The 25,099-nt window shown below is 45.4% G+C and overlaps 1 protein-coding gene across 4 annotated transcripts; it reads right to left on the bottom strand.

The window, feature by feature from the left end:
- Positions 1-483: 483 nt before the first annotated feature.
- Positions 484-21,633, bottom strand: SPAG5 (sperm associated antigen 5). 4 transcript variants are annotated; one of them, XM_042914941.1, is made up of 24 exons: positions 21,555-21,633; positions 20,778-20,903; positions 14,613-15,700; positions 14,342-14,519; positions 9,522-9,596; positions 9,190-9,282; positions 8,964-9,098; positions 8,626-8,745; positions 8,414-8,506; positions 8,198-8,311; positions 7,731-7,824; positions 7,375-7,522; positions 7,193-7,295; positions 6,870-7,003; positions 6,532-6,670; positions 2,923-3,034; positions 2,669-2,755; positions 2,285-2,405; positions 2,064-2,175; positions 1,607-1,687; positions 1,287-1,442; positions 1,125-1,199; positions 913-993; positions 484-680 (listed from the first exon to the last, which is right to left on the bottom strand). In XM_042914941.1, the coding sequence occupies exons 2-24, from the start codon at positions 20,889-20,891 to the stop codon at positions 609-611; spliced, it is 3,525 nt and encodes a 1,174-aa protein (XP_042770875.1). In that variant the 5' UTR covers positions 20,892-20,903; positions 21,555-21,633; the 3' UTR covers positions 484-608. The 4 variants fall into 4 exon arrangements, with proteins under 4 accessions (XP_042770875.1, XP_042770874.1, XP_042770872.1 ...); XM_042914940.1 differs by lacking the exon at positions 21,555-21,633 and adding an exon at positions 21,145-21,297 and having other exon boundaries at positions 9,190-9,279; XM_042914938.1 differs by lacking the exon at positions 21,555-21,633 and adding an exon at positions 21,145-21,296.
- Positions 21,634-25,099: the final 3,466 nt, after the last annotated feature.

Genomic DNA, 25,099 nt, shown 5'->3' with positions numbered 1-25,099 from the left:
ATAGGGCCCCAGGGGCAAGAAACGGCCTTGCCCTCATTTCTGCCACAATCGCCTTTACCGTGTGCCCGGCACTGTGCTGGATGTTGGGGATTGAGCCTGGTCTGGTGAAGGAGAGTCGCCTAACCAGTCACAACTGGTGAGGTAAGGTGGCACCAACAAAGGGTGGCAGTCCAGCGCAGGGAGTAGGAACTGAGTTTCTCTGTTCTCGTGCCCTTATTTACCAAGACCTAGCCTAGAGGGGGATGGAGAAGGTAGGAGAATGAATCCTCTTCTGTCCCGCCCCCAGGCTAAGAGCCAGGGAACAAGCAGTCCAGTGCCTAGAATATTGAGGAAGCAAGAGAAGGGAGGAGGGGCAGCCAACTTTGGCTCTGGATGCAGCCAGAGGGTTGTGTGAAGGGTGCCTAGGGAAAGTAGGCCAACAAGCTTCTTTGACCTCATCCACCTCCCATGCCCAAAAAATAAGATTCAGTTAACCTGAAGAAATACATTAAATATACTTTATTTAAATAGCATTAAACATAGCTAGCTCTATGCCGGTTGGTCCTGATGTTGGGGTAAGGGAGTATAGTAGGTAAAAAGGGGTGAAACGGATTCGAGCTTTCAGTTTCTTAGCTCAGAAATTCCAGCAATCCCTGTAGCTCCTTGCAACCCCTCACAACCTCTGGGATGGATAGCAGAGTCTGCAAAAAGAAACAGAAAAGGCAGCTCAAGGTCACAAGTCCAAGGCTTTCAGCCCCAGGGAGCACCAACTGAGTCAGAGGGGAGAAAGCAGAAGCCACAGGGAAGCCTGCAACAGTGAGTCAGGCCCAGTGCTCAGCACCGGCTGAAAACCAGAGCAATGCTCATCAGCACTTCCTGGGGCCAAGCCCCGTGCCAGGAGACTTAGCTGCATCAACTCCTTCCCTCCTTTACCTCATAAATATGCTGAACGATGTCATCTAGTTTCTTTAATTCCTTGTCAGAACGCCGAAGATTCTCCTCCAGGATGTTTCTCTAGAAAGCAAGTAGGTTGCATTAAGTCCTATACTCAGAAGAACAGCATAGCTTGTGGGGCAAGGAAAATATGGCAGACCACTTGCTAGTAGTAGTGGGAAATGGCCCTGGAATGACAAGGGAATTCTTACATGGCTCTGGAACTTGACCATGAGTTTTGCCTTCTCATTTTTCATCTCCAGGAACATCACCCTTAGCTTGTCCACCTGTAGATATGTCCAGATCAGCAGAGGCACAGCCTAGGGTTCCCTCCAGGTGCCCAGCTCCTTTGTTAACTCCGAGTCACCTCTCACCTCTTGGGAGAGCCACACTTTCTCCTGGATCCAGTTAGTGGCCATAGGCTGACAGTCGGGATTCAGCTGACCTGCTAGGGTCTCTTGTAGCACCTTAGTCTCTGTCTCCGCACGCCGAAGTGAGCGGGTGAGCTGGGTGACCTCCTCTCTAAGGCTCTGGGGATGAGAATGGAGAGGTACCCAGTGCCCTCAAAGGGCCTCTCTATCCTTTTTATCCCATGTAGTGGACAAGGGTAGACCAGGGGATCCAGTTCCCATATTTGAGATTCTAGCTATCAATGACACAGAAGGCAGATGGCCAGGCATCATCCTGAACGTACTATGAGCTCGCCACTCTTGTCTATCTGCTCTAGGATCTTCTCGTTCTGCTGTTTTATCACTTCCTGGAGCTCCTTTTCATTCTGTGAGGGAAAGGGAGGTAAGAAGTACTGGAAGAGCTGGCTTCTTTGCAGCCCTTGCCAGGAGATAGGACCCATGTTTAACTCCAGTAATACCAATTGATAACACCCCAGTTCTTCCTCCAGGGCTATGTTAAACAGGCACATTTCAGTGTTGAGAGAGTTCCGCCAGAGTTCCTGACTTCTAGGTCAGCCTGGCAGATGGGTCAGCCCATAGCTAATTCCCAAACATGTGAAATGTCTGACCCCAGGAAGGGCAAAACTAGGGCAATGGTTGGAAAATCCCCACCACCCAGATTCCTAGAGAGACCATGGCTCCCAGTGGGCCAGTAGAGCTGCCCCAGTTCTTGATCGCCCCACTTTCAGGCCCCTCCTTCACCTTGTAGCGCAAACACAGAGCCTGGTTCAGCTTCTCTATATCTGTTTCCTTTGCCTTCTGGGCTTCCTGATGTTGTTCTTCCTGGGCCTGTAGCCTAGCCTGCAGATCACAACTAGGGGAGGGAAGAATTCAGCATTATTTCTGTCTTCTCAGGCACTGGCTGGGCCCTTGACCTATCTCACTTGACCTGTCCTCTCTAATCAAGACTACCCTCCACTCACATCCTTCGCTGCAGAGTCCTGATGGCTTCTTCTTTAGACTCTTGCAGCAGAGAACACAGGCTTTGCAGCTCCAGAGTCATTGTACCCATTTTTGCCAGGCTCTTCTCCATGCCTGGGGTCTCTGAAAGAGCAAGTCCTAGCTGGAGATAGAGCCCTTTGGCTCTGGAAGGAAGAAGTGTGTGTAGCCATCATTGCCACAACTCTTATCCATGTTCCCCACCCATAGGATTTGAATGTCCGGAACACTGCAGATCCCAAAAGGCAGAAACAAAATGAGCCCATGTAAAATTGAGGTTTTTAGAGCAAAGCACCTCTCACTGCTTTAGTCTTTATCATTAGTACCAGATCTAGAAATGAGGCAGGATCCCTGGAGCCCATCCTAACCTGTAGGCTGAAGGGAAACCATTGAAGCTACTCTGGTGAAAGCACTCTTGTCACTTCCAAGCACGGGCACAGGAGCTGCTTCTGGCTCTAAAACAAAAACCAACCAAGGTAGAAGCCTCCTCTGGTGACCCAGTCAAGGGTCTGCCATAATAGAAGCCAGGGAGACAGAAGTCTGTTGGTGGGTATCTTCAACAGCTGAAGATATCAGGGGCAAGGTCACAACTTTCCCACCCTTAAATTCCAGGGCCTTTAACCTTCATCTGCCACTGCTGTCAAGGTGTTTCCCAAGAAGGCACTGTCAGCAGGTGGAGGGTATTCCTGGGTAGGAGCACAGGCTGTGCTTACTGGGAGGGTCTCTGCTTCAGCCTAAAGATAAAGGAGAACAATTATCACCTGCTCTTCGGGGTTCATGATTTCCTAAACTTCCAGGTACTCACCAGCCGTCTCCTTTGGAATGTTATTCTATCTCCTCCTTTTTTTCTCTATCTTCAACTCCTCAGCAACTTTCCCTGAACAACTTCTCTCACTAAAACAATAACAACTAAAAACAGAAACCTTCTTCTTACCTTATATCCCATCTTAAAATTGCCCTTTCTCTTTCCCTTCTATTAAGAAAAAAGAAAAAGAAAAACAAACAAAATAAAAAAAAAAACCTGCATTTCCTGGGGCACCTGGGTGGCTCAGTCAGTTAAGCGTCTGACTTCAGCTCAGGTCATGATCTCACGGTTCATGGGTTCGAGCCCCATGTCAGGCTCTGTGATGACAGCTCAGAGCCTGGAGCCTGCTTCAGATTCTGTGTCTCCCTCTCTCTCTCTGCCCCTCCCCCGCTCATGCTCTGTCTCTGTCTCTCTCTCTCTCAAAAATAAATAAACATTGAAAAAAAAATTTTTTAAACCCCAAAAAACCCTACATTTCCTGCCTAAAATTGCCACTATCTACTGACTCCTTAGCCCACTACACTCAGCCTTTTCTGCCCCACCATTCTACCAAAATTCTTGTTTGGTTCACCAACAGCATCCTTACTTTCAAGTGCAATGGACACTTTTCAGCTGTTTTACCTGACCTATGTGATAATCGATGACCATGTTCTTCCTTTAGAAACGTCCTTTCCTCAGCTTCTGGGACAGGACTCTCTCTCCTTCACAGGTAGGCCTCATACCTTCCTATTTCACCTACCCATAGGTCCTTCCTTAAACTCTTGGGAGTCCTTTTGGTTCATCCTTGGCCTTCTTTCTACTCTAATCCATTCCTCATGTGGCCTCACCTTGGGAACTCCACAACCTCCACTTCTATCTATGTGGATAACCTTCCAATCTGTCTCTCTCAACTGTATTATTTTCCCAATCTCCGGACCCAAAGGCTCAAATCCCTGTGAAAATCTACCAGAATGCTCCATAGTTAATCTGACATTCAGATGTATAAAGCTGAGCTCACCATTTTCCCTGTCCCATCCCACCAAAAATTGGTCCTCCTCCTGCATTTACGATCTGAGAGGGGGGGCTGGAGGTGGCAGCAAATTAAGCCTGCAGTTCAAATCTGGCCTGCCACCCGTTTTGGTAAATAAAGTTTTATTGAAATACAACCATCCCATTTATATACATACTGTCTATGGCTGCTCTTGAGCTACAAAGGCAGAGTTGAGTAGTTAAGACAGAGACAACATGGCTCACAAAGCCAAAAAGATTATATTGTACTTTAGAGGAAAAGTTTGCCACCCTCAGTTCTAGAAAGTATCATCATCTTTCCAGCAATCTAGAGATAATCATTCACTCTTGCAACTTACTCCTACACCAAATTGGTCTATTATTTCTATTTCCCTAATAGGTATTGAATTCATCCAGTCCATCCTCTCCTCTACCTTTTATAATTGCCATTAGTTCAAGCCTTCAGGCCTCTGGCCTACTATCCTAGCCTTGTCTCCAAGTCATTCTTTTTTTTTTTTTTTTTTTTTTTTTTAAGTTTATGTTGAGAGAGAGAGGGAGAGGGCATGCGGGGCTCGATCCCATGAACTGTGAGATCATGACCTGAGCCAAATCAAGAGTCGGACACTGAACCGACTGAGCCACCCAGGTGCCCCTCCTTGTCATTCTTGCCCCATGTAGCTCTTATACTCTATTTATGAAGAACTACTTCCCAGTCCCCAAACTTGCCAAATTCCATATGAGCAGGGCCCTGCCTTGTTCACTTGTAGTCCCAGCACCTCACCCAGGTCATGTTACAAGGTAGATACTACAAAAAAAGTACACACAGTATCTCTCTGACTTTAACAGACTGTTCCCCTCTACCTGGTAGGTCTTCCTACATAATCCCCCACCCACCTTGGCCTTCAAACTTCCAAACCTGAAGACTGCCCAATTGTTACCTGCTTTGAGAAGACATATTAACTGTCAAAGGTAGAACTGATGTTTTTTCTGTACTCCCACAGTGGTCATCCATGCAGACATCTATCATGATCACAAGTCAAGATGTCAAGTTTACACCTATCTGTCTTCCCTGTAAGACTGTGGATTCTTTGCATTTCCTGTGCTCAGCACACACTGGGGTCAAATCATAAGCACTTCCAGGTTTTAGGACCGTGGGTGTATCTTTTACTATTGAATAAGCTAATTAACTCTCTATTCTTTTTTTTTTTAAACTTTATTTATTTATTTTGAAAGAGAGAGAGAGAGAGAGAAGCAGGGGAAGGGCAGAGAGAGAATGAAAGAGAATCCCAAGCAGGCTCCATGCTGTCAGCTCAGAGCCCAATGCGGGGCTTGATCCCATGAACCCTGAGATCATGACCTGAGCCAAAACCAAGAGTTGGCCACTTAACCAACTGAGCCCCCCAGGAGCCCCTAGGTCTCTATTCGGAAAGATATCAACAGTTTATTGTTTAGTGTGCACTGTGGGAAAGTCAAAGAAGCAAGGCTAAATTTCTGCTTTCTTTAAATATAGTCTAGTTGAAGAGACCAGATATCCAAGGGAAACTAAGGCAAGTGCAAAAGGGAGAGCAAGTTCATGACGAATACAATAGGAGATTACTGAGTCCATGTGATTGTGGAACATTTCAAAGAAGGTGAAATAGGAAAATAAGGAAAGGAAAAGGTATTTCCAGTTTGAAGACAGAGGAAAATGGACGTGGTAACAGCCCAAGCCTGGGTGTGAATAGAAATGGGACCTGTGTGTAGTATACAGGCAGTCTAGTTGGAGTAAAGAGTTCATAACAGAGAGGCAGGAGACAGATGAAGAAAAGTTTAAGTGACAGGATGAAGAAGTCTTGTGGCAACTGAAAGTCAGTGAAGGTCAGAGACGAAACAAGAGTAGCATTTTAGAAAGACCATTCTATATAATAAAGATACAACTGGAAAAACTCTCAGTAAACTAGGAATAGAGGGGAACGTCCTCAACCTGATAAAGAATATCTACAAAAGCCTATAGCTAGGGGCGCCTGGGTGGCTCGGTCGGTTAAGCATCATCTGACTTTCGCTCAGGTCACGATCTCACAATTTGTGAGTTTGAGCCCCACATCGGGCTCTGTGCTGGAGCCTGCTTCGGATTCTGTGTCTCATTCTCTCTCTGCCCCTCCCCCACTTGTGCTCTGTCTCTCAAAAATAAATGTAAAAAAAATTTTTTTTAATTAAACAAAAGCCTATAGCTAACATCATACTTGATGAAGAGAAACTCCAAGCTTTCCCTCTAAGATCAGGTACAAAGCAGGGATGTCCCCTTCTACCCCTCTTTTTCGACATCATAGTGGAAGTTCTAGCTAACGCAGTAAGACAAGAAAAGGAAATAAAAGATATACAGATTGGGAAGGAAGAAATAAAACTGTCTTTGTTTGAAGATATCATTGGAAGGGAACAGAAGGAACCCCTGGATCCTACCTTCTCCTTTAGTTTTGCCTGTAGGAAGAGAGTCAGTCTCTGGAGTCGCTCAGTCAGCACCCCTAGCTCTTGGGAATACTGACGTGTCTTCTCCAGGTCTTGTTCCTGGTTCTCTGCTATGGTACTAGCCAGTTTAGCCCTAAAATAAGGAAGGAACAGAGAAAACAGCCAAAGACCAAGCAACCTTCTCCGAACACCTCTCCCAAATCCCCATACAGAGCTGCATTCAAAAAGGGAAACAAGACACTCTCTTCCTTCTTGGAGACTTTAGCTTCCAGAAACGTTCCCGGGAAACATAAACACTTAGCAGGGGAAGCACCAAAAGGTAGAAATCTTACTTCAGGTTCTCTACAGTGTCCTTGAGGCCCTCACACTGCAGGCTGCGCTCCCGGAGCACTTCCAGTGTGGTTTTCAACTGACACTCGACCTGGCCCAGCTCTAGGTGAGCAACCTGATTCTCTTGGTCTGCAAACTGGGGACACAGGAAAAGGAAGGCAGGCAAGGAGCAAGAGAGGGAGGGGAGAAAATGAGACTAAGTGGGAAATTTTAGAGCCCCGGGAACAGAGGCTTTTTCCGGTCCACGGTCTCAAACCTCACCTCAATACCATTAGGTGAAAGTCACACTCCTACCAGTTCCCCTGCCCCAAGCCACATTTCTTACCTCCAGCGTCTCCTTCAGGTCCTGCACCTCCTTGGTCAGGACAGCTTGTTGTTGCTGCAGCTCTGCCTGCATGTGTTTTAGTGCCACCTCTTCCTTTTGCCATCTGCCAGAGACCTTATATTAGACCCCGTCAGTCCTATATCCTGGGCGCCTACTGCCACAATAGCCTGATCAGAACTCACTGAGTAGCCTGCTCCTCATTGCTCTGGGTAAGCTTGCAGACCAACTCATCCTTCACGGCCAGGTCCTGGGTACAATGGGCATGCTGACTCTGTAGCTCTTTTAGCTGACTCTCCACACTGGCCAGAATCTGCAGCTGAGCCCGAAGATCTAAACCAAAAGTATCCTAATTGACACTATGTAGTCATTAGGCCAAAACCTCCCCATACTTCTGCTCCAAAACAAGTGCTCTAGAGCACCCCCTGGCTCTACTGTCACACCCCAAGCTTCAGCAGGGCACAACTGCTTTCACATGTGCGCGTGCAGACACACAGACACACACACACACACACACACACACACACACACACACCCCTACCTGTTGCTAGGCGACTGTTTTCCAATTCCAGTTGTTCTATTTGGCCTTTGCACTCCTCTAAATGGGTAGAGACTTGTTCCAGCTCCCTGGAAACCTAGGAAGAAAAGATCGTTTTTCTCCCACAGGTTTTCCTGAATCAGGAATCCTAGGACTCAGCCCAGCTTCTCTTTCTGGACAGGACAGCAAAGCACCTTGTTCCTGGGCAGCAACACTGCAGAAACAGGCTGGTCCTCAGAAAAAAGTAGAAAGAGGAGAAAAGTTGCTAAAGAAGGTGCTAAAGAGCAAAGGAAACAACTGGGCCCAAGGCCATCTATAGTGAAGGGACCTGGCTGGTTTCCAAACCCAGAGTGAAAAAAAAGACAGGTCCAGTGTAAGAGGCTAATGATACCACTCATTAGAAAGTCCTTCTGAAGAGAAGGAGGAAACTAGGCCTTAGGCCTAAGTAGTCCCCCACTCATGGTTTGTACCTGCTGTTTTTCCTCAACTGCAGCATCACGTTCCTGCAGGGTCTGCCGGCTCTTGGCTGTGAGTTTCTCTGTGAGTTTTCGAGACCGGCTCAGCAAAGCTGTCCATGTTTTATACTACCGGGGGAAGCAAGCAGGTCAGGGAAGCACGTTTGAGGCAAGGCTCCCAACAGGGCTGACTGTGCATAAAGGAGTGATATGATGGCCCCAAATACTCACATCCAACTGCATGGATATCCAGTCCTGTTGTAAGTTTGATGTAAGACTCGCTGTCTGCTGACCCAACTCTTCTTGCTCAGTATGAAGCCCTACCTACACAAGAAGGATTGACTATGGAGATCCTTTCCTCTGGAAAGAACAAAGTGGGGAAATATGGCCATCCTCCCAGTATGTCAGTATGGACCCCAGGAAAGAAAATGCCTTCAAATTACCAGCTGGGTCTGGGTGTCCTTCAAAAGGCCTCTGAATTCCCCCAAGGAAGCCATGTCCTGTTCCAGCTGGCTGATGCGCTGGCTGGCACGTGCACAGAAAGCCTCTAGCACAGTCTCTGCCTATTAAGGGGAGAGGTTGCGAGGACATGGTGGGCAGAGGAGTGAAAAAGCACAAAAAGCCATAACTCTCCACCATTATTTAGTTTAGTTTAGTTCATTACTCCTCAGAGCTGGCAGTTCTTAGGCCACCCACCTGTGTCGCAAGCGAAATTTATGTTCCTGCAGGAACCCTGGGGAAGACACCTCCCACATCCAAGAACAAAAGCCTGACACCTTACCGCATCCTTGCCTCTGACGGCCATTTCCTCTTTGTGTTTCGCCTCCTCCTTTTCTGCTTTGAGGCTCTGGAGCCTTGCCTTCAATTTCTTCAACACATCAAAACAGCAGGAGACCAAGGTTTCTGCACGCCGAGACTACAAGACAAGACTCAGACATGGTGTCTAGTTCCTTTTTTTGGCTTTCAGTCTCACCAGAGGCCTCTGCGTTCACATTCATGCTGCTTACCTCCTGACTCACGGTAGTTTTATCTTCCTCTAAGTGCAACAGAGACAGATGAAGCAAGGATATCAGCTCTTTGGAAACCAGCACCCATGACTGCTGTAGAGGGAAAGGTGGTTAGGCTAGATCAAATAAAGTCACTAAGTAGGAAGTAACAGGGACACTGGGGAGGAAAACCACTGACCCCAATTTCAAGCTCCCAGGAGGGAGATGTGCTTAACAAAGGTTTGGAAACCTCCCTTTACTACCATAGCTGAGTATCACCATTTGCTAACCACCCAGGGTTTTCCATGCTTGATGTTCACAGGAGACCCAGTGATGGTATAATCAAAACTTACCATGGCATTCCTGGCCTGCTGCAGAGCCTGTCCAATCTCTTGACTCTCCTGAAGATGCTGAGGTTTCTTACTTATCTAGTCAGAGAAACAAAGTTGTGCCTTTTGCATAGGCATCATACACAGCCAGCACCACATTCCCCCTCCCACCCACTGAGACACAGGAGCCTCTCCTATTAAAAGCAAGAGCAAGGCTCACAGCTCAATGAGGCCAAGTTTAAAAAAAAAAAAAAAAAATCGAGGCACATAAAAATTCCTTGTCAAAATAACCTTATTTTTTTTTTTCTAACTATAAGGATGACATGCATTTATTGTAAAATTTTGGAAATATAGAGTGAATAAAGTGGAAAAAGAAACCATTAGTTTTACCACCTGGAGCAATGATTATATTTTGAGAGAGAGAGAACACAAGAGGAGAAAGGGCAGAGAGAAGGAGAGACAGAATCCCAAGCAGGCCCCACGTCATCAGCACATAGCCCAATGCAGGGCTCGAACTCAGGAACCATGAGATCATGATCTGAGCCGAGATCAAGAGTCGCACACTTAACTGTGCATCCAGGCAGGCGCCCCTGGAGCAATGAATCTTACCAACAGTATAGCAGCCACCCCCAAAAGGTTTCCATATAACTCCAGAGATTTCCTTACTATAGGGATTTGCTATAAGTGGAATATATTACTTCCCTCAGGTGTCAGAGAGAAAAAAAGTTGCAGACTGATTTAGAAAGAAACTACCATATTCAATGAATTTTAAGATGATTATCTTTTTACACAATGCCACTGAAATTGGTATATATCTTAATATTGATGGTGTTTTAGGTATGATAAATGACAGTAATGCTTAAGAAAAATACAATTGAGATTATAACATAAAAATGAATGTGTGGTCCTGCTTTTATTATTAAATTTTATTATACTAATGTTATTTAGCCCTGAATTTCTTTAAAAAAATTTTTTTTTTAATTTTTATTTTTTTATTTTTGAGACAGAGAGAGACAGAGCATGAGCAGGGGAGGGGCAGAGAGAGGGGGAGACACAGAATCTGAAGCGGGCTCCAGGCTCTGAGCTGTCAGCACAGAGCCCGACGCGGGGCTCGAATTCACGGAGCATGAGATCATGACCTGAGCTGAAGTTGGACACTCAACCTACTGAGCCACCCAGGCGCCCCTAAAAAAATTTTTTTTAATGTTTATTTATTTTTGAGACAGAGAGAGACAGAGCGTGAGTGGGGGAAGGGCAGAGAGAGAGGGAGACACAGAACCTGAAGCAGGCTCCAGGCTCTGAACTGTCAGCACAGAACTCGATGCAGGGCTCAAACCCATGAACTGTGAGATCATGACCTGAGCCAAAATCGGATGCTCAACCGACTGAGCCACCCAAGCGCCCCTATTTAGCCCTGAATTTCTATTTACTGTCCTCACTGGAATAGCCTGAAACCGGGACATCTGCTTAGGGGGACCTATCAAAGTAGAGTACCACCCATTTTTAACTTCTGCTGGTATTTTACCTCACATTGAAACTTCTCAGAGATTATCTGAACTCTGATTTCCTTTCTTTAAAAACCATGACTGCAGGGGGAGGGAGGCAGTTCATGAGTTCGAGCCCTGTGTTGGGCTCTGTGCTGACAGCTCAGAGCCTGGAGTCTGCTTCAGATTCTGTGTCTCTCTCTCTCTCTCTCTCTCTGCCTCTCCCCCGCTCACTCTTGCGTTTTTTCTCTCTCAAAAATAAACATTTTTTAAAAATTGAAAAAAAAAGGGGGGGCACCTGGGTGGCTTAGTCAGTTAAGTGTCCGACTTCAGCTCAGGTCATCTCATGGTTTGGGAGTTCGAACCCCACATTGGGCTCTCTGCTGTCAGCTTGAAGCCTGCTTCAGATCCTCTGTCTCCCTCACTCTCTGCCCCTCCCCCACTAATTCTTTCTCTATCTCAAAAATAAACATTAAAAAAAAATTTTTTTAAAGAATAATATTGGGGCGCCTAGGTAGCTCAGTTGGTTGAGTGTCCGACTTCACCTCAGATCATGATCTCGCGATCTGTGGGTTCGGGCCCCACATCGGGCTCTGTGCTGACAGCGCAGAGCTTGGAACCTACTTCAGATTCTGTCTCCCTCTGTCTCTGCCCCTCCCCTGCTCATGCTCTGTCTCTCTCTCTGTCAAAAATAAATAAACATTAAAAATTTTTTTTTAAGAACAATATTACTTTAAAAAAATAAAAAAGGATATATCTGAGGAAGAACTACTGAGTCAAAAAGTTTGAAATGCTTTAAGCGTCTTACTTTCAAAAAAGGTTGAACCAATTTATATATCCTACTGACAACAGGACAATACTAGCCAGCATTATCTATTTTATTATTTACTATTTTGTTAGACAAAAATAGCATCTCATTGTTTCAATTTGCAATTCTCTGATTACCAGTAACTTTCTCAAATATTTATTAGTCATTTTTATTTTCTCATTCTCTGTCTATTCACTGTGTTGGCACAGATAAAAATTAGTATGCTATGCAGAGGACTTTCAAGTTCTGAGAAAAGCAGGGAGCCATCATTACTGCTGAAAGGCAGCCATCGTCTGAGACAAAACCCACTGCCGGAGCAGCAGTGCTGAGTCACGATGTTACAGAAGTCTGGATTTAAGGAGATAATCTTGAGGAGTTCACCACTCCCTTCCCCAGCGAGGCGGTCATCATTCCCTCCTGCATTGTGCAGTGGGGCACGGAGTATTCTATGAGTACAACTAGTGCTCAGAGGTGGGCAGTCAGGCAAGTGATGAGATTAGCGTGAAGGGGGCACCCAAGCGGCAAGGACAGGGCATTGTGATGGGGAATGGCTGAAGGTGCTGTCACTTCCCCTCTTTGGCTGTGCTTCAGTTGCCTCCAAAGGGATTTGGCAAGCTTCAGGGAAAGAGGGTACAAGGCCGACTCAGGGATGGGGAACAAGGTCAGGATTCTGGCAAAAGGTAAAGTCTTATTTTGAGGATATTTTCAACCCAAGGTCTTTGGGCGTCTGGAGACCATCTCTTCTTAGCAGCAGCCACCCGTTACCCCAAAGGCCCCAGTACTGAGGCTCTCCATTCCTTCCCTGGACACCATTCCCTTCCTTCCTCAGTCTGTGCTGTCACAACCAGAATCCTCTAGAACAGTAGTCTTTAAACTATTTTTCTCTCAGATCTCTCAGAATAATTTTGAAAGACTGAGTACGCTTAAGTTTAAATTGTTACAAAGGCTATAATTTCAACCATATTATAAACACCGATAATTTGAAATAAAACTGTTAGATCACTCTTAAATATATCCAGTGGTATACTACATCTAGCATAATGATTTAAAGCCTATTTGATGCCATTAAAAAAATGCACCAACCAGGTGCCTGGGTGGCTCAGTCAATTGAGCATCTGACACTTGATCTCAGCTCAAGTCATGATGTTGCGGTTCATGAGTTAGAGCCCTGCATCGGATGCGGTGCTGACAGTGTGCAGCCTGCTTGGGATGCTCTCTCTCTCTCTCTCTCTCTCTCTCTCTCTGTCTGCTCCTCCCATATGCGTTCTCTCTCTCTCTCAAAATAAATAAATACACTTAAAACAAATATTTTGAAAAAAAATGCACACTCTTCTTCTTTTTTTTTTTTTTTTTGAGAGAGAGAGAGGGTGCAAGTGAGCACCCAGAGAAAGAGAGAGAGAGAGAGTAGCAGGGCTCACTTGAAACAGGGCTCATGTTTTGTTTTTGTTTACCCGAAGCAGGGCTTGTGTTCACCCAAAGTGGGGTTGGTGATCACCGGATGCAGGGCTCATGCTCACCTGAAGCGGGCACGAGCTCACCCGATGAGGGACTCAAACTCACCGACCGTGAGATCATGACCTGAGACGAAGTCAGATGCTTAACGATTAGGCCACCCAGGCACCCAGGCACAAACTCTTCTTAAACAGTCAGACATTTTTTATCAGCCCTTCTCCTTAAAATTGCATGTTTACTCCTCTCAGACTTTTATCCTAATGTAATATATCGTAAGTCTGTAACATACTTAAAGTCTGTTATTCATCAATATCGCTGCAACAGCAGAAGTCCATTTTACTCAGTAAAAACTTTATTGGGAATCCTCTGTTAATGAAATGGATATAGCTTCCTTCCCCATATTAGTTCATGTGTCTGTGGATTACTGTAATTCCTACAATAAAACATGGCTCAGTGACAATTCTATACCTATTTCTTTTCTTATAGATACAAGCACCCAGAATCTTCTTCACATAAATAATGGGAGGAATGGAGGGAGGAATGGAGGTAGGAATGGAGAAAGAGAGGAGGGCGTGTCACCCAATCTACAAGCTCCTTTGGAGGTCCATGCCAAAAATCTCATAGTAAACTTTCATCAAAAATTTTTAATGATCCACAAATATAATTAAAGTCTTTCTTCAATTTTGCTGAAAGCATGCAAAAATGGTGTTACACAACCATTGCAGTCATTTGCTTTCTCAGCATGTACACAAACATTTTCTATTGTCCTTTGATTGCTATTCCTTGATAATGTAAGATTCAGGATAGGTAGTAAATATGCTGTTCTTCAGTAAAGGGGGCAAGAGCAGTTGAGAATGGGGAAGTAGGAAAGAAAAAAAATTGGTCAAAAGTACATGTGGAAGATGAAGACCTGATCTGATTCCTTTAAAATTCTAGGAATCCTAGAAACTGATTCCTTTAAAATTTTCCTTGCATATATTCCCTCGGAAAGTCTTGATGTATCCCAGGAGTAAAGTGAGTACCCACAGCTTTAAGGGATTTTCCAGATCCTCAGCATACATATTCTAAGGAAAAGGGCCCACTGGGAAGAGCTTTCTTACCCCACTGGGAGAGGTGTCAGTCTGTGTGCTACTGTCCTGAACTTCTGAGTGAGGGACAGTCAGCTGCCTCTTCCAGTCCCGCAGCTGGCGGGAGAGAACCTCCAGAATGACAAGAGAGTTCAGCAGGTTATCTTCCAGGTCATGTCGAGATAAGGCAGTCAGATCTGGAGGATGGCTGCTACAGCAAAAGAACATGAGGAGAAGAAAGGGATGGGAGTGGCAGGTCCAGATTAATGGAACCCAGGAGGCACAAAGTTACAGGGACACTTACCCCCATAGGACATGCTCTGTCTCAGAAGTATCATCCTTGATGTCCACTGGGCCTGTCTGGGAGGTGTTTGTACTTTTTTCCTGCGCTGCCGGGGGAGTAAACCAAGTCCCCACTGAGCAAGTAGGGTAAGGGGTAGTGCCAATGGCTGCGTCCCGAAGCACAGAGGGAAGGGATAAGCTCTGGCGGAGATTTTCCAGCATGACCGAGGTATTCACACCTTTTTCCAGCCAAGCCAGTGGGGACATCCACGGCCCTGTATCAGAGACAAGAATCCTACCAGCATCTTTTACTGCTGGGCTTGGAGCAGCCTGGGATTCCATTTCTCCTGGATTTGGGGTCAGGGATGTGGATGGAATATCTTCCATACTTGAGACAAGTGCTTGTTCTCCTAATTCAGCCTCCTCAGGGAGTGTGGGAAAGCTCAGTTCTCTTTCCTCTACAGCTCTGTGCTCTACAACTTCCTCCCCTGGGTCCACATGAGTGCCAGGGAAATCTGCTGCTAAGGCAGTTGAAGGGGAGAGCCAGAGCATGGAGGAAGGCAAGAAGGTATTACTTTCGGAAGGGACTAAGTCCTCAGGCACAGCCTCAATCCTATCATCCCTGAGGCTTTCTTTGGAGCAGTGTGGCTGTTGCCCAGAACAGGGATTTGGCAGACACTCCAAGACATGGGATGGAGGACGCTGAAATGTACATTTCTCAGACGTAGCAGGAACAACTTCTGAAAAGCTGTCTTCTATGCAGGCCGCCACCCCCTCTCTTAGCAGATCTCCTGGCCTCAAAGACTCATCTGGAGAGAAGCTGTTTGTCTCTGTCATGGAATCTAAATGAGCCTCAAGGGTAACTTGCTGTTGCCCCACTGGAGAGGATACGAGGACCATGGTTTTAACCACATTGTTGTCCAGTGGGCCTACTGCTTCCTCAGATGTTTTGGGAGTAGAGTTGGTTTGGGGATTCAGATCTACAAGCCGCTCATCTGATTCATGCTGACAAGCTTCTAGCCACTTTGAGGGATGGCTGAACTGTTCTGAAGGGTAATCTGTCCTCTTGGCATTGACAAAATCCACTGGTGATGCATTATTGTTGCCTTCCTGCCAAAAGAAACAAAAGTAGTTGGCCAAGGCAGTCATTTCTAGTTCCCAACATATAATTACGGGTATAGGATACTGTCTGAACACAAAGAGTTTTCATTACCTCTGCTTAGGTAAAAATTGGCTAAGCCTGGCTGCTCACTAAAGAAACCCTAACCTAAACCTAAACCAAACCCTAACTAAAGAGGGGCGCCTGGGTGGCTCAGTTGGTTAAGCGTCCGACTTCAGCTCAGGTCATGATCTCGCGGTCCGTGAGTTTGAGCCCCGCGTCGGGCTCTGGGCTGCTGGCTCCGAGCCTGGAGCCTGCTTCCGATTCTGTCTCCTTCTCTCTCTGCCCCTCCCCCGTTCACGCTGTCTCTCTCTGTCTCAAAAATAAATAAAAAACGTTAAAAAAAAATCAAAAAAATAAAATAAAATAAACAGCTGATGGAAGAAACAGACGACAAGGTAAGACAATTCAAATACAGCACACATACACAAAGATGTGGTTTTTTTTTTTATGTTTATTTTTGAGAGAGAGACAGAGCATGAGCAGGGGAGGGGCAGAGAGAGAGGGAGACACAGAATCCAAGGCAGGCTCCAGGCTCTGAGCTGTCAGCACAGAGCCCAATGCAGGGCTCAAACTCACGAAACACGAGATGATGACCTGAGCTAAAGTCGGACACTTAACCGACTAAGCCACTCACATGCCCCAAGACCTTCTGAAAATAATAAAAATTACTTTTAAACAACAACAAAAATGAACTTTTAAGCAAAAAAAAACTCATTAAATGAACTGAAAGAGGATGGTCAGAGTTGAGGCTCGAATTACTGGCCTGGGTAATCAAGTGGAAAAATATCTTTTTTATTTTTATCATTTTTAAAAGTTTATTTATCTATTTTGAGAGAGACCATACATAAGCAGGGGAGGAGCAGAGAGGGAGGGAGACAGAGAGTCCAAAACAGGCTCCACACTGCCAGCACAGAGCCTGATGTGGGCTGGAATCCACAAACCACAAGATCATGACCTGAGCGGAAACCAAGAGTAGGCTTTAACTGCCTGAGCCCACCCAGATGCCCAAGTGAAAGAGTATTTTAAAGCAAAGACAAAAATGCAAAGAAATGTATATCTTAGGGAAAAGCTAAAAGAACTGGAAGATAAACCCACTAAACCTAACACACGAGGAAAAGAAGTTCCATGAAAAAAAGAGAACACTTATAGGAGGCACTAATTAACAAATATTAGAAGAAAATTTCTCTGAGGTAAAGACCAGAGTTTGCATATTGAAATGGCTCACCAAGTTCCAAGCAAGATTGATAAGAAAAAATAAAATTTCTGAACCATAAGGAAGATAAAACTATTTTAATATTTTTAATGTCTATTTATTTTTGAGAGAAAGGGAGAGAGAAAGAAGGAGAAAGAGAATGAGTGGGGGGGGGAGGGGACAGAGGATCCGAAGTAGGCTCCACGGTGACAGCAGAGAGCCCAAAGTGGGGCTCAAACCCACAAACTGCGAGATCATGACCTGAGTCAAAGTCAGACATTTAACTGACTGAGCCACCCAGGAGCCCCAGAAGATAAAAACCATTTTAGAAGCTTGATATAAAGACCCATTATTTAAAAAAAAAAAAAAAAAAAAAAAAATCAAACTTACATGAAATCTCATTTACAGCAGTGGATGAAGCTTTAAAAAATAAGGTTGAGCTAAAATGGGCTTCCGATATGCTGGCAATGTCTTAAATACTGACTGGGTGTTGGTTACTATGATGGGTACTTTATACAAATTTGTTAAGTTGTATGTTTTATGTACTTTCATATATTTTATTTCAATTTTGAAGTTTTTCTTTCAAAGTGTTTTAAAGGAAAAGTAGAAAATAAAAGGGATGTCAAAAAGATATGAGGTAAAAACCAACAAAGAGAAGAAAGACAGCAATATTAGTAAGGTTAGAGCACTACTGTGATAAAAGACGTAAGTGAAGATATAGGATATACAAAACATAAATCAGTCTGCATTAAATAGCCCAGAGACTAGGGGCGCCTGGGTGGCTCAGTCGGTTGGGCGTCCGACTTTGGCTCAGGTCACGATCTCGCGGTCCGTGAGTTCGGGCCCCGCGTCCGGCTCTGTGCTGACAGCTCAGAGCCTGGAGCCTGTTTCAGATTCTATGTCTCCCTCTTCCTATGACCCTCCCCTGTTCATGCTCTCTCTCTCTGTCTGTCTCAAAAATAAATAAATGTTAAAAAAATAAATAAATAGCCCAGAGACTAAACAAACCAAAGACTTTTAGGAATGCAAAAGTGCACCTTACAGTTTTTGCTGTGTTTATCAAGTTCCTATTTATTCTTTTTAAATATCACTTAAGGAGGGACGCCTGGGTCGGGGCGCCTGGGTGGCTCAGTCGGTTGAGCGCCGACTTCGGCTCAGGTCACGATCTCGCGGTCCGTGAGTTCGAGCCCCGCATCGAGCCCCTGTGCTGACAGCTCAGAGCCCGGAGCCTGTTTCAGATTCTGTGTCTCCCTCTCTCTGACCCTCCCCCATTCATGCTCTGTCTCTCTCTGTCTCAAAAAAATGAATAAAAACGTTAAAAAAAAAAAATTAAAAAAAAAAAAAATAAAATAAAAATAAAAAAAATAAAAAAAAAATAAAAAAAAAAAAAGGAGGGACGCCTGGGTAGCTCAGTTGGTTGAGCATTCAACTCTTGATTTCAGCTAAGGTCATGATCCCAGGTTCGTAAAATCAAGCCCAAGTTGGCTCAGCGTTGAGTGGGAAACCTGCTTAAGATTCTCTCTCTCCTTCTGCCCCTCTCCCCTGCTCACTCTACCTCTAAAATAAAAGTATGATAATATATGGATGTGTGTGGATATAAACACATACAGACAGATAACACATAAAGAGATGCAAGAAAGGGGGCACCTGGGTGGCTCAGTTGGTTAAGCTTCTGACTCTTTATTTTGGCTCAGGTCAGGATCTCACGGTTCAGTTCTGATGTTCAAGCCCTGCCCTCGGGTTATCAGCATAGAGCCTGCTTGGGATTCTCTCTCTCCTTTCTCTGCCATTCCCCTGCTCTCTCCTCCCCTGTACTGCACCCCACCCCCCGCCCCCGCCAAAAAAAAAAAAAAAAACAAGAAAGGATTGTCTCTCTTTTTTTTTAATGTTTGTTTATTTTGAGAGAGAGAGAGAGGGAGAGAGAATCTAAAGCAGGCTCTGAGCTGTAACAGAACCCAACAGGAACGCCGGATCTCAAGAACCGTGAGATCATGACCTGAGCCAAAATCAAGAGTCAGACACTTAACCCAGTGAGCCCTCCAGGTCCCCCTAAATAATCAAAAATTTAAAAAGCAAAAAATAGTGGGGTGTCTGGGTGGTGCAGTCGGTTGGGCGTTCGACTTCAGCTCAGGTCATGATCTCATGGTTGGTGAGTTTGAGCCCTGCATTGGGCTCTGTGCTGACAGCTCAGAGCCTGGAGCCTGCTTCGGATTCTGTGTCTCCCTCTCTCTGTGCCCCTCCCCTACTCACACTGCCTGTCTGTCTGTCTGTCTGTCTCTCTCTCTCTCTCTCTAAAATAAAGATTAAAAAAAATTTTTGTAAGCAATAAATAGTTATTTTGTTGGGAGAAAAACTCTTTTTGTCTATGTAGCTGAGCGTATCAGGAGGTAGCAGAAGGGAGACCTAAATTCCATTCCATTCTATTCTGCTACTGTGATTAAATGGCTATGGTTACATTCTATCAAGTTCTATGAAGATCAGTTCCCACTAGGTACTTTTCTTTTTGTCTAAGCTGTACTATCTAACATGGTAAATTAAAATTAAATAAAACTAAAAATTTAGTTCCTCAGTCACATTAACTACCAGTGTTCAATACCCACATAACTAATAGCCACCAGATTGGACAGCACAGATTATCAAACATTTCCATCGTCCCAGAAAGTTTTTGTTTGTTTTTTTTAATGTACGTTTATTTTGAAAGACAGAGAGAGAGAGAGAGAGCGCGCGCACATGCGGGCAAAAGAGAATCCCAAGCAGGCTCCAGGCTCAGCACAGGGCCTAACACGGAGCTGGATCTCACGACTGAGAGATCATGACCTGAGAGGAAATCAAGAGTTGGACGCTTAACCGACTGAGCCACCCAGGGACCCCTTTCATCCCAGAAAGTTCTCTTGGTGTTAGAGTGTTTTCAAGAAAGGCTGCTACCTTCATAGCCGCTTAAGATTCTGTTTTACATTTTCTTCTTTCCTCCTCTAACCTATTTTATTTATATCCCATCTTCCAAAAATAGTTCAGACTGCATAAAAAAGAAGATAGATGGACAGATCAACTTAATGAATACAAAATCATAGTCAAGAAAGAAAAAGAAAGCAGATTTTCGTATTTCAAAGAGTAATAGTAGCTACATCTGATGATCAAATTTGACCCTGAGCTTTTTAGAAGCCAGAGCAAAAGGGAAAATATGGTAACCTACATAGTTCTCATTATCAGAAAGAAAGAAAAAGTGATTTCTTCAGGAAAACAATTTTCCCAGGCAGTTAAGTTCTAAAAGAAATTTCTTCAAGGAACCTTATAGAGGGGTCAATCTCCTTCTTTGGCAAGTTTTTACAGCAACTGAAAAGCAGTTTATACATGGGTACTTCTCTCAAGACTTTTGACACATGGACAACTCAGTGAGGGCACTTCTACCAGGGGCTAGTTTAAGTGAAGATGATCCAAGTACCCTGCCTTCCAGTGGGGTAACTTGACTCCAGGAAGAGTTCCGACTACTTCTTGGAATGGATATGAATATTGCCTCACTACCGCAGCCAACTGATCTCTGCTTGAGTGAGCCCACGTTTAGGGGGAAACCACTAATCAAAGCGATAGTATTTCTCAGTACTTTGGTAAAAGTTTAAGGGGGAAGAGGTGAGAAAAACTAACAGCCAAATAGAGGTCCGGGTTCTCAGTGGATTTCCTTTAACCACCCTAGGGCACCTCTCTATTGGCCTGAATAGCTGTAAATGGATGTCACTAAGGTAGAAGACTTCATTACCGTTATTAATTATGTTCCAGCCTTGGCCCTCTGTTCCTCTGAGCCCTCGGCCTCGGCAGAGAGCCCAGTCGAATCTCACCTGCAGTCCCAGCTTGCACAGTGATGAAGTCGGCGAGTAGCATCCGGGGGGCCCTTTTCCAGAGTTGGTGAGGGCACCAGGCTGCAGGGTAAGTTCTCGGAGAGGAGTTCTCATAACTGGTTTTCCCTGAGAAAGAACAGAGTGTGAGAAAGCCTGAGCTGGGTCTTCCCTCTCTAATAAGCTCCTGGGGGCAATAGGAAGAGTAGACTTCCACCCCAATGGCGCTGAAGTTGCGGGACCAATAAGACTCCACACACATCGCGGTCCCCAGGCTGCACCCAGCTTTCCCCGACACTCGGCGTCGCCGGCGTCTCCCCCACCGAAGCCCCGATCCAGCTCTCTCTGCCCCTGAGGCTCTCCTGCTCACCGACTGGGGCGAAGGCGACAGGCTAAGGTTCATTTTTTTCACCCGCCACATTTTCACCACAGAATACGGGGTCGATCACCTCCCAGACCCAAGAGGTGACGCCATCTTCACCCGCCTTCTTTATTTGAACCCGCTCCACGCCTCCCGATTGGCTGCTGGGGCTTCGGTGCGTCGGCCCGACGCGTCCGCTCAGGGCTCGAGCCCGGCGGGTAGGGGGCGGGGCTTGGTCCGGCCCCGCCCCCACCGGCCCCGGGCCGCCCTCTTTCCCCTGACCGACACCTCCCCCAAGCAGCTCGGGCGTGGGCTGGAGGGCTGCTTCACCCTGAGGAGAGGGTACCCCTGGCAGCTGGAGAGTCGAGGATCCTGTCCCTCCCGCTTCCGGTAGACCCCCCCCTCCCCCACACACACACCTTCAAGAAAAGTTGTCTCGGTTGCCTGGCCTCAGGAAGTCTCTCCTCAGGTTTCCCTTAGTTACCTGGCGCCTCAGGCTCGACCGGAAGGAGCCGGCCGCGAGTGCGGAGGGGAGAGGTGAGTGGCGCGTTTTGGAATCAGGCTTCCTCCGGGCCTTAGCGCCTAGGCCCTGCGGCGGTGGTGGCCTGAGGCGGGATTCACCCGCGCTGTTACTGAGCCTCCTCACGGTTTCTGGTGTTTTCTTGGGACTTCCCTCGGGGCCTGCAACAAGTTTGCGGGAACCGCGGCTAACGAGTATTGAACATTTGTTATGTACCTGGCACTGTTCCAAATGCTTTATTATCTATTAACTGCTTTAATTCTCCCGGGAACCTGTGAAGTAGGTACTGTAAATACCACCCTTTTACAGACAAGAAACGCAGTCATAATGAAATTGGCCCAGTGCCCCGCAGGTAGTTAAACAGCAAGGGTCGAGATTTCAACCCGCGTTACCAATAAAGTACTATATTCTCATGTCAGCCTGAGTCCCTTCCGTGGGAAATCTCGCTATGGAAGGTGGAATTGATTTTTGGAAACAGCCTAACGGTAGGTATTCAAAATTAATAGTTTATGATAAAGTGTGTTCTTTGCAACAGTCACTGCGCCTTATTCACACTCTTGAGAGTCTTAATGAATTGGAAAAGGAAATCATCCAAAGAGGAGGAACTATTAATCTGTCATGAACTGCAGGGCCCTCAGGGGATGGGCTTCTCTAGAACCCTGTTGTCTGATACCATGTGGCCAACATGTGATTACTGAACATTTCAGATGTGGCTAGTCCGAATTGAGATGTGTTATAGGTGTAAAATACAAAATCTGGGTTTCGAAGACTTTGAGAAAAAGATTATAAAATATTTTTTAATATTGATGTCACGTTGAGATTCTATTTTAGGTCTGTTAGGTTCAGTAAAATGCATTAAAATGAATTTCACCTGTTTCTTTCTACCTTTTTAATGTGGCTACCAGCAAATTTAAAATGACGCATGGGAGCTTATATTGTACTTCTATTGGACAGCACTGCTCTAGAAACATAAGAGTCCCAGCGTGCAGGCACTACAGAGAACAGTTGCTTGAATGGAAAACTGGAAGAAGGACAATGTAAGAGCACACACAAACTTGAGCCTGGGGTTTCCCAAGACTCAGCAGAGAGAATCCCAAGGTGTATGTACTTCTGTTCCATCAAAAAGATTCAGCAAATAAAACAAGGGTGGAAAATGGCAGAAAAACCAAAACAAAACCAAGTGCGAGTGGTAAAAGCTTGTATTTTAGAAATGTGTGTATTGGAATGCTTAGTTCTTGTCGCAGTTGGTGTATCAGGTGCTAGGTGAGTAGCCAAAATGATATGGTGCTTCCAGCAGCAAATGAGGAGGGATATGGAAGGGTAGATGAGTGGGAAAATACCATTATAAGTAGGTAACATAAACATAAATAGGATGTTTGGTGGTGGTGTTTTGCATAACTTCTTAAATGTGGTGTTTTTCAAATTATAAAAGTATTCGATTTTTTTTATGGCAAGTGAAACAATGCAATGCAAAGATATATTAAAGGCAAAGCCTCCCCTCCTGTCCATTCTACCTTCCTGAGGTAATCAATAGTGTGTACACTTTTGTAAAAACATATGTGCATACACATACACACAGAAGTTTTGTATGTCTTTATTTACACACACATTTCCGCCCACCCCAAATTAATTGATTCATAGAATGGGGTCTCTAGTGTCTTTTTTTTTTCCACTTCTCTCCCATTTTTTCATGTTCTCTCTCTCTCTCTCACACACACACACACACACACACGGAGGGGAAGAAGGCATTGAGTTCTTCACAAAAATGGCATCATTTCTTACGCTGACATTTTTTTCCCCTCACTCAGTGTCTTGTATAGAGTTGTTTCATTAAGTAAATTCTGTCCCCAGCGTGGGGCTTGAACTCTCAAGAGTCATGTGCTCTACCAACTGAGCCAACCAGGTGTCCTTATATACAGCCTTCTACCTCAGCTGATACAGATGTAATTAATTGATTTGTCACTTCATATACCTTGCCCTTTTATAAAAAATAGGTTCTCTATTATAATTTGTAGGAGTTTTATATTATAGGCCTTAACTGTCATCACACTGCAAAATTTTTTTAGATTTAGTTTTATCCATTGATTTATTTTCATGCTGTCAGCGTGGAGCCCAACTTGGGGCTCAAACTCACAAACTCTGAGCTCATGACCTGAGCCAAAACCAGGAGGTGTACACTTAACCAACTGAGCCACCCAGGTGCCCCTGTCCATTGACTTTATTAATGGTATCTTTGGCCATACATATAATACTTTTATGTGGTCAAGTTGTTTATCTTTCCTTTAAGACTATCTTGATAGTCTTAAAGATAGTTGATTGAGTCATTCATTTATCAATTTTTTACACAAATATATTTTTCTTTTATAGTGCTTTCATTTTCTGTCTTGGTTTAGGCATCTCCTCCATCCCTTGATTGTGTGGGACCCAAGGAATTTAACAAAAATCCCCTACCCCTGGACAAGCAGGCAAGACTAACTCCATTTTGTGCTACACCCACCATGTCATGTATAATCCCCACATGACCTACTTATTGCTTAAGACACTCCCCCACCCTAGTCAAGCCGCTGAGCACACCCTTACTGGAAACCGGCTCATATAGGAATATGGAACCCCTAACCGCCAAAGAATGTAAACCCCGCCTTTTGCCCGCCAAACTTGCGCGCCAATTCTAACCAGAGTGATAGGCTAGTTCAAACAGTTACTATAGGGTAAATTGTAATTCAATTGGCCACCTGCGTGTGGACTGACATGACTATGCACTTTCTGTGTGTGTTACAATCTCATTGGCCACTGGCCCCTATAAAACTGCTACGCCTTTTAACCTAGGGGTCCAAGTCCCTGCTCAGCTGTGTCGGGTATACTTGGGCCCAAGCTCGAGCTTGCAAATAAACCCTCGTGCGTTTGCATCGGTATTGGCTCCTTGGTTTTCTCTCGGATTTGAAATCGGGGGCATTACGTTTGGGGGCTCGTCCCGGGATTCAGGAGACCCCCCAGGACCCCACCCGGAGGGTCCCACGTCTGGTGAGTGCACTCAGCTTATACCTTTCGCGCACATATTTTCTGAGAGCTCTATACTGTATCTCTACCTGTAGGAATTCCAAACTGTCTTCGGGTCGGCATTGGCTTAAGCGGACGTGCTGGCGAGCCGTCGACCAGAGGTTTTGGGAGATGTCCCTTGCCCCCGCCAGGAGGATGAAGTCCTCATCTGTGAAGAGGGCCGGCTGCCATTACGGACAGCCAGCCCTTCGTTTTACTTTCTGTTTTGTCTCCGCGGCCACGCTGGAACGTTTGTGTTATTGTGTCCTTGTTAATTGTCATAACTGTTTGTGTCTTGGTGTGGATTGAAATGGGGCAGACCCAAACCAGCCCCCTGTCTCTTATGCTCTCCCACTTCTCGGACGTTAAGGAAAGGGCTCATAATTTGAGCACAGACATAAGAAAAGG

The sequence above is a fragment of the Panthera leo genome, chromosome E1 (assembly GCF_018350215.1).
Source record: "Panthera leo isolate Ple1 chromosome E1, P.leo_Ple1_pat1.1, whole genome shotgun sequence".
Taxonomy (NCBI): domain Eukaryota; kingdom Metazoa; phylum Chordata; class Mammalia; order Carnivora; family Felidae; genus Panthera; species Panthera leo.
The sequence above is the reverse complement of the archived record's forward strand: the minus strand, read 5'-3'. Positions and strand labels throughout refer to the sequence as shown.

What these genes read in the sequence shown, in the direction of transcription:
- SPAG5 (XM_042914938.1), bottom strand. Translation starts at nt 21,195, where the DNA reads ATGTGGCGGGTGAAAAAAATGAACCTTAGCCTGTCGCCTTCGCCCCAG. An exon ending in AATGAGGAGCAGGCTACTCA is followed by an intron (nt 7,296 to 7,374) that starts GTGAGTTCTGAT and finishes GGTCTCTGGCAG; the next exon opens with ATGGCAAAAGGAAGAGGTGG. An exon ending in GACACTGTAGAGAACCTGAA is followed by an intron (nt 6,671 to 6,869) that starts GTAAGATTTCTA and finishes TCCTTATTTTAG; the next exon opens with GGCTAAACTGGCTAGTACCA.